This window comes from Mizuhopecten yessoensis, unplaced genomic scaffold (genome assembly GCF_002113885.1).
Source record: "Mizuhopecten yessoensis strain PY_sf001 unplaced genomic scaffold, ASM211388v2 unmap_36191464, whole genome shotgun sequence".
Classification (NCBI taxonomy): domain Eukaryota; kingdom Metazoa; phylum Mollusca; class Bivalvia; order Pectinida; family Pectinidae; genus Mizuhopecten; species Mizuhopecten yessoensis.
Window position 1 is genome coordinate 1 of NW_018480137.1, and position 9247 is coordinate 9247.

General features: G+C 34.3%; 1 protein-coding gene across 1 annotated transcript; it reads right to left on the minus strand.

Moving 5' to 3' along the window:
- Positions 1–75: 75 nt before the first annotated feature.
- LOC110443946 lies at positions 76–8640 on the minus strand. Its single transcript, XM_021488397.1, has 7 exons — positions 8613–8640; positions 7311–7456; positions 5727–5784; positions 4204–4905; positions 3953–4119; positions 3295–3412; positions 76–1429 (listed from the first exon to the last, which is right to left on the minus strand). The coding sequence occupies exons 1-7, from the start codon at positions 8638–8640 to the stop codon at positions 1272–1274; spliced, it is 1377 nt and encodes a 458-aa protein (XP_021344072.1). The 3' UTR covers positions 76–1271.
- Between the last annotated feature and the right edge of the window lie 607 nt (positions 8641–9247).

Sequence of the window (9247 nt, forward strand, 5' to 3'; positions counted from 1 at the left end):
GGGGGGGGGGGGGGGGGGGGGGGAGACGGTAAAGTGGGGGAAAATTCATTTAAGGCCTCCTTTTGACAAAACTACATGACATTTTTTCGAAAAATTCTTGATAATATTGATGTATTGAAGTATTTGATTACAGACTGAAAAACACTATCCCAAAGTGGAAATGTAATGCGTTTCATCCCCACTTGACTACGATTTTTGCCATTACTGAGATAAATTTAACATTGTCACAGAGTCCCAGTAATTTTAATTTTCAAATTGACAATAGGCGCTCCGCTAGGAAGTAAGTATACGGGATAAAAGGTGATGAGGCTTTAATGATTGAACATGAGCTAAGAGATCTTACGATTGGGATTTATCAGTTGAAACATGCTTAGTCATATACTATGGAGCGTTGCCTTAAGATGGGGAGTATGAGCTCGCGGCATACAGGATCAGGCATGCGTTTGATAAGAGTGGGGCGCTGTTGTGCTCACGTTGCATCTGCCCTCAGGTACTTTTACTTAGATGAATCATCAAACTGGTATAGCACATCCAAGTGCCTCATCAATCTATTTCAGGTGTATGTTTGATGCTATGATGATTGAGAGCTGGTCTGATTCTGATAGTGACAATGAATAAACTATACAATGCATCTTTTTCTTTTGTCTCAACACCAATATACTTGAGAACCAGTTTTCATGGATTTGAAATGTAAGTCCATTGTTGTTTTCACTTTCTTTCATTGTACCGGTAAATACACTAAAATAGACACAAACATGCATTTATGTGATAATTCTATTTACAATGGCAGTGTAGACAGTTCTTAACTTGACTTAAGCATTGGCAGAAAAATGGTTTTCAACTAGATAGCAATGCACACTTTAATCATATAAAACTTTCCAATGTGTACTAAATATCTGAAATTCAGATGCATGCATCTGCCTCATCACGAGCTAATTTTTCTAAAATGCTTCTTCATAATATGTGTTTAGCCATTTAAAGCCAGCTACTGCTAATTGAATGGTATTATATGTGTCAGGCACGAAAATATATATCATTGACACAATTTAGCAGAATTAGAACTGGGTCACTGTGACCTACTTTTAACTATGTGCTAGTGTCATGTAGTTTTGTCAAAATCAGGTAATTAATTAATTTGACCCGCCCCCAATATCTCGGAAATATCTCCGAGCGCTGACCTTAGTTTAATATGATTTCCTAACGGCATAACACTAAGGTATCAAGGTATGTATTTAATTGTAAAAACAAAAACAAAAAACAAAAAAAAAACCTTATCGCTGAAAGCCACCGGAAGGCCCCAATTGGCTCCCAACCCCATAACTTAAATATAAGCATAATATTATCATATCATTTATAACATCTTTGTTCCCATCATCACGTGTATAAATGAGGACTGCTTTCTCTGTATCGTCAATGGTATCCAACATGTCTATTAAAACAACGGAATGATATATAAAAAAAATATATGAAAAATTCAATGATATATTGCAAAAAAAGTTTGGTTGTACAGTTGTAGAATCGCAATACGTCACACATTCGGACAACTGAGCGATACCTATCGCATAGTTGTTTGATAGGTATCATGGTTGATATATATATAAAGGAATGGTCTGAGAATGAATACGATTTCGTATTTAAACCTCTATCTTTCCTGATTTAGGTATGTTGCTATGTTTCAGTCAGATTTACATGGTTATCTATTTTTCTCAACGTAATAGGCAAAGCAAGTACCAAAATTGTTCTGAATTTAACTTAATCGGTAAGTTTGAAAGTATACGATCACATACATATATGTACTGTACACGCAGATATTATGTAATGCAGTTATCAGGTACATGTACCTGTCAAATTCCAAATAACGTTTTTTTTAATTTTGTATGCTTAGTCAACTGTAAAGGAGGTGTAAAATTTCCACCAAAGACGTAATATTCCATTAATTAACACAGGTAAGGTCCAGTTGTGTTTTGATACGTTAACCATTAAATCATTGATAAACTCCAATCAGTCATCAACTCTATGCAATTCACTACGTATGTGTACTTGTACTGTACTTGACAGTAGAGTTCCATTATTCACAGTTTTATAGTTATTGTTATAACGTGTAACATGCGTTGGAGAATTAGAAAAAGAGCAAAATGTGCATTCCGATACGTCTATTAATCGATCTTACCATATAACACATATGTTCACATTTTATCGCACAAGGTGTACGCACAATGTATGCACGATATGAGCACGGTAGCTTTGAGGTGTTGTTCAATCACACAACAACTGTAAGATAGTACATACATGGAATTTATGACATTCTGTAACCCCCCCCACATACACACACACACGCACACCACCACCACCACCACCACCACCACCACCACCAACGGGCCATATCTAATTTAAACTGATAACATATTCCTACATAATCTGTAACATTAACATGGGTATTTAACTTATCTTGTATGTGGTAAAACAAATCAATTTCCCGATACATTTTATGCATTATTATCATGATTGTTAAACTGTCAAAAATGGGGACAGACTCCAAGATACCAGGACAGGGTGTAGAGATTTCTGTGAGTGAGCTCGAGATTCTCTTTACTATATATTCAACTGTATTGGATACAACTGATACAACAAATGCTATATTTTCTTGAACAGTTGTTAAAATATGTCTCTGGTCGGTAAGGATTTCTGGGAGGTATTTCTCTAGATCTGATTTTCACGCTAATCAATATTCAAGGTAAGTGCGGTTTAATAAGTTTAGTTCTAACCATCTGTTCGTAACAGTACAGGTGTTCATTCGCTAATTGAGAGAGTTGATCGGTGATTTATTATTCATCGAGAACAGCTTTAACTAGCATGTACAATGTATGTTAAATGCGTTGTTTCACTTTTTAGTTGCTCTTTATGTGACACCTGACATGTTCACACTTTGACGAGTAAGATGCCCTGCGTGAGGAGAAACCGTCCATGTTAATTATTCTATACAAGTACCATTTATGATGCTTTAAAATTGAACAGTTATATTGCCTAACTTGATAGCTACATGGGGCCTTAAAGAGGTAGTGAGTATGTGGTATCAAACTTTAAAACAAAGAAATATTTAGATTTGAAAACGAAGCCGTATCTATAAGCTATAAACTGTTTCTATTAGCGGTTCTTTAATTTACAACTAGCTATCTCACAGCGATTGTTTCCTTCGTGCACTCGACATATCGCTAAACGTCGTGTGATCCTGCATCTGTATAAGTCTGTGTTGTATGCTAGCACTAGTGATTGTGAGTTTTTACTCAAGTATACCTGTGTAAAAGAAACAAGCGGCTGCCAGGTCTTTTGGTAACTGCAATACAACATCTCCTGGCCAGGAGGATTCAAGTGTCATCATATCAGTATATTGCTGATGCCTTGGTGAACAGACCTAAATACAAATTCAAACAAACATAATATATGAAAAACATGCAACGTATTGTGATTTCACCATATAGAAGCATTGATGTATTTCATAGTGTTAATTTATTGTTCCACAATTATAATCAAAATGCTTACCCGCATGTAAACAAAATGCAAACAACACTAATCTTTGTTATTGCAGTTAAGGTATTATATTTACATTTCTGCTCCAAAATCCTTCATACACATCACAAGAAGAAAATAAGTTGATATATCTATGAACGCATTTTGATCAGCGTTATTTAGGTGAATTTAGGTTTTTTCAAGGAATCTCGTTTGCACTTATATAATGACGCAGACATTTCAACAATATAAAATATATAAGGGATATAGGAATTTAAGTCAATAATAACGAAATAGTTAGTATTCAATCAGTTACAGACATTTTTACAATGAAGCCTAAGCGAGCTTCATGATATATATGCTTGTAACCGATTTGTGTTCATACCAGCATGAAAGTGCAAAAAATACTCTTCAATCTTTATAAGTCAGTTTTTATTGTATTTACCTTCAACCATTTCGCTTGGATAGCGGAGCTAAACTCATCGCTCTTTCGATCCTTGAGATGTGGACAATCCGGACTGTGACGGGCGTGTTCTTCCCATGGGTCATCGTCGTTACTCCATTCCGCAAGACCAATATCACAGAAAAAGCATCTCACAATATCTTCTTTTCCTAAAACATTTAAGAGTTTCATTATTAAAAAATAATATTTGGGAAACTGATTTATCATCTATGCTATGTCAATTGTTTTCATACCTGTATAGAAGAATCCAGCGTCCACCAAAGATTCAATTTTGTGGTTTGCTGCAGATGGCCATTTTCTGTATGTTTCTCTGCGGGCATTCTCATCTGAGTAGCTAGGGTTGCGCTCGGGGTTTAAAACATCACTGACTTCCGCATCCGATATATATTTTCTAGTTACTCCTTCATTTCCCCCCGCTTTGTTGTTGTTAGGTAATGCCAACGCAACAATGGCACATGTGTCTTTACTATCTGCAACGTCGCTTTGCTGTAATGGCAACGTGGTTATGTTGCCTACTTTGTCATTTGTAGTCATACTACCGTTGGTTACTGTGAGATAGGGTTTGTTGATAGCATCTCCGTTTTGCTGCATGTTGTCTTGCGCTATTATTGTGCCTATGTCACACATTTTTCCACTTTTCATATCACTGTCGTTTGTGTGTTCAGCACCATCAGAAATATTTGAACAAACATTTTCACCTGTTGTATTTACGGAAGAACCGTTTACTATTCCTTCATTTTCGTAATCAATGCCCTCCTTGGTATATTTTCCTTTTTTCGGATCAGATGCAAACCGATCATCCTGATTTGCCACGGATGTTGACTGAGATAATTCATGTTTGGTTTGGGTCCTGGTAGAGATTGGATATAAAGGGTCAGTGTTCTTGTCACTCTGACTAGTACGCTGCGGATTCTGAGCATGTTTCTCGTGAGCATCTGGTAATATTAAAAATCATGCTAAAATTATGCATAATGTGCAATCAATAACTTTTCTTCATACTGCACTTTACTTGATGTTAATCAACGAAATAATCTTCAGCATCCAGTAATTTTATATGATTGAGACGGTCATTCCTATTTGTCATACTTCATTATTTCACTTGTTGCAATACAAACAGAACATGAGTTGAGTTACATTTTCAAAGCGGGTAATATTGTTCGGTTGTGTGACAATATTTCGGACACTTATTTGATTACGAAATTTTGCAATCGCAGACATATTATCTTTCTGAACAATGCTCATAGTGCTAGTTTACCAAAAGGGTGTTGATCTCAGAACTTTAGAAAATAAATCTGTTTTGTAACTTATAACAGAAATAGTGAGTATACAAATTAATAGAAAATGTCCTTGGTTAATTGTTCGTCGTTTCAGATTAGGATTGCAGAAATTTAGTTTAAATATAAAATAGACTAATCACATCTACCAAGTATATTTTAATAGTTACATATCATGAACTAACGTATTCATATGTTCAGTGTTGCATATAATGATATTTTAAGTATGTAAATGAATTAAATCTGACTTTTACTAACGTTCTTAATATCAAACATCATGATATGAAGACAAATAATATACGTAAATAAATGTCTTTGAAACATGTTCATATTTTTTAAGAAATAACTTAAACATTGCACATATTATCGACAAAATTACTCCTTTTGACTCATGAAAATACGCAGCGTATGAAAACATTCTAAACATATATTAAATTACGTGATGATAACTGGTTATTTCTTTTGTTTTTATCTCGTTTTACCTTGTGACGGACCAATCCCCATTCTCCGTTTGATAGTAGTGCTAGGCAATGTGGCAACCTATACAAAATAGAAAAGGATTTTAATATATGTTCCTTTTTACACAAATTGAGGAACCTATGTCTCGAAATTTCATTTGATATTACTACATTATTAATGTCAAAACGATGGAAATGGAAATACTTAAAGATTTTATTATTTTACGTAGAAGCTAAAGGTCAGAAAGTTTGATCTGTAGAGTTTTTCCCGTCATGAAGTAACATGAAATGAAGGTCAGTTGGCAGAACATCTCGGAAATATTAGCAAGTAAGTATAGCGGAGTAGCAATTTCATCAATGTCATTACTACATGTTTCGTTTGGACCCCTTCTTCATGTTTTATCAATTTACTGAGTAGCACAAAAGCTGTGCAGAATGAAAATGACAGACAAAAAAGTAGGATTTTCCCCATAAATCATGCCGACAAAAGTTATAATTAGACCTTGATTTGTAAGTATTTTGGAAAAACACATTTGACAATAAAGTACATTATTAGGACAGGATATTACGTTTAAAAACAAGTGTTAATCATCTCGGGCAAATTGAAGTGCAACAAGGCGACCCTTTCCGCAACCCTTAAAATGTAAGAATATTAGTAGCTTAAATATATTGTTGTATGCTTGATATTTTTAATGCAAGCTATTTTCGTTAGTTTTTATATGTGTTCATTTATACCTTACTGTATTTCATATATGTTTTTGAACACCTACCATTTCAGTGCCTTAAAAGCACACATTGGATCAATTTTGCGTACTAATTCTTGTTCTCTTCTAGATATTATTTACATTATAACAAAAACAAACGTAGGGAATTAAGCACAAGTATATCAAAGCACAAATTAACGCCAACCTTGCACCCACCCGATACATTTCATACTCGGACGCTGTCAGCAAAGTGACGTTGCAACAGTGCATTTTGTGTATGCTTTCACAGATGAGCAACATATTAACAACATACATTACTTGAATGTCACGTCTTCAATAATATATATTCATAGTAATTGGTTCGTTTACAATTCAACACCAAAGCGATACTAATATTTCAATTATATAAAAAGCAGAAATCCAAAATCGATTTACTTCAAAAAAAAGAGGAGAATACCAAAGGGCCAACAAAACCATAATAAGTCGAACTCGAATGCGATAACACCACGGGAAAGTAAATAACAAAGGAAAGTATTACATGGAAACCCTCAAAATGTAATAGGCGAATAAGACAAGAAAGGGTCAACGACCCCATGATGTAGATATAGGCCAGGTCAAGCGCTTGAAAACCGAATCAACTGCGACATGTTAACACTGAGGTAGGAGAAATAACGGAAGTTAGTTGTAGGCTAATAGTAGGCCGTCCATAGTAATCGTGTCGTACGTAAATATCAAGGAAAGCAGATGAAGTAGAACAGTATGCGGTGCCCTTGATTTCAATATCAAGTGGGTATACACGATCAATAGAATCAATACATGTCTCGTTTTTGACAGACAGCACATTATTTAGTATACCTGAACATACCAAATGTAATACAACATATCTGCACGAGTCTTTGCTCACCTTTTCAGTTGTTACTTTCTTTTGTTCTGTCTTCCGATAGGGACATTCTGTATCAAAACTGTCATGGTCTATCAATGGATCATCTCCGGGTTTCCAGTTTGCCCGGAATACATCACATTGGAAGCATCGCACCTCTTTTTCATCGCCTTTGGGTTAAAATGATATAAAGTCATTGTAATCACGTCAATTAATATCGTTAGAATTTAAACACGGATCATCATTGACTTCCGACCAGTACTTATATTTAATTTCACGATCGTTATGATTCTTCTTAAGTAGCAATGTAAAAGTCTCACCACTTTAGAAATTCTACTTTTAACATTTGAACAAAAACGATCTTAGATCACATGACAAACTTATTTGCTGAGTCAAGTATTTCTAAAAAAATAATTACATTGAAGAAACTTCATTTTGACCATAAGGACCTGACGTGTGGTCCGAATATCATAAACCAGCATTTCAAACGATTTAATTTTTTGGTGTTTTACTTCCCGTATATATGTGGTTCATGTCACTGAGTGTTAATGATAACTTATTTCCTTTTTCATATTGAGGCTTTACTATTTGGTGATGTTTCTCTGTATTTTCCCTTTTGTATACATCTGAATAAATCGACGTTTACTCCTGTGTAGTGGGAATTTCCCTGGTGAACTGAGGTTGCTAAGCCATAATAAAATCTAAGTAACATGTAATTAATTGACAGTGTCAACAAATTTAAGAGGATATACTTATTTTAAAAAAAAATAGTAGCATTTCATAAGTAGAATGAATATTTCGTGAACAAGAGATCCCATATATATCATAGTGCCAACAATGACATTGATGACGTCACAGAAGAGATTGATGCCGTTACAAAAGCAAATGTTGTTATTGTCTCACAACAATAGAAGCATTCTCAATGCATTGCAATGGAAGGATGTAATATATATATCGATTTAAAACATGCTAAAGCTGATTCATCGGTTGTATTAATCATTGTTCCATCATTGAGTCGATACTCAAAAATGAAAATTGCAATGAAAGGGTATGTTTAACAACAAAAAGCATCTACATTGATAAGACATACTATCATAATTTAATATGAATTATCCCTTTAATATTGACATGATAATATTACTGTCTGTATAACTTCAGTAATGCATATTCAAAGGGTTTTCCAACCTCCATAGAGTTTCCCGCAAACATCAAAATTAACTAGAATGTTTGAATGTTATATCAATTATCTTTTATTTGGAAATACAAAATCAAACTTTAATAAAAAAATGTTATTTTGATTTTAACATGAGTATATCGACCACTTACCTACTGCGTTGTCATTTGTCAACGACATGATCTGTTCCTCTTCAACAAGGATTGGACTTTCTGCCACGTTGAATTATCTTTGGGGAAGATGGTGGTTTTCTACAATTTATGAACAATATTTTTAAATATCACCAAGGCACATTTAGGATTATGGACGTCATTGACATTGATGTGTCATAAATTAGCTAATAGGATACGAATTTAAGCTGGTGTTTCGATAGTGTCAGCATAAGTTTGCAAACGATAAACCGTTGACTAAAAACTATTACGACAAGGTGACAAAGTCTATATATGTGTATGTGTCATTTGTTCATCAACACAAGACTATACCAAATGTTCATGCTCATAGTTCACACAAAAAAGAATATTAAATCAACAGAGAACATGCTTGGAAAAGATTCGATGTGTTTTCAAAATGGTAATGCTAGATTTACAACAAGCTTTGTCGGTGGGTGCAATTGTTCTGGATTTTTAAAAAAATGCAATGATAGCCAAGATAATAAAGTGTATTTGATGTATGAGAAAGTATACTTGATGTATGAGCACACTTTCCAATATTTTTTCGACCAACTGGGCATTGACAATAGTAGTTTTATTGGATTATTATCATTTGGTGTCGTGCTGTACTGAATCCA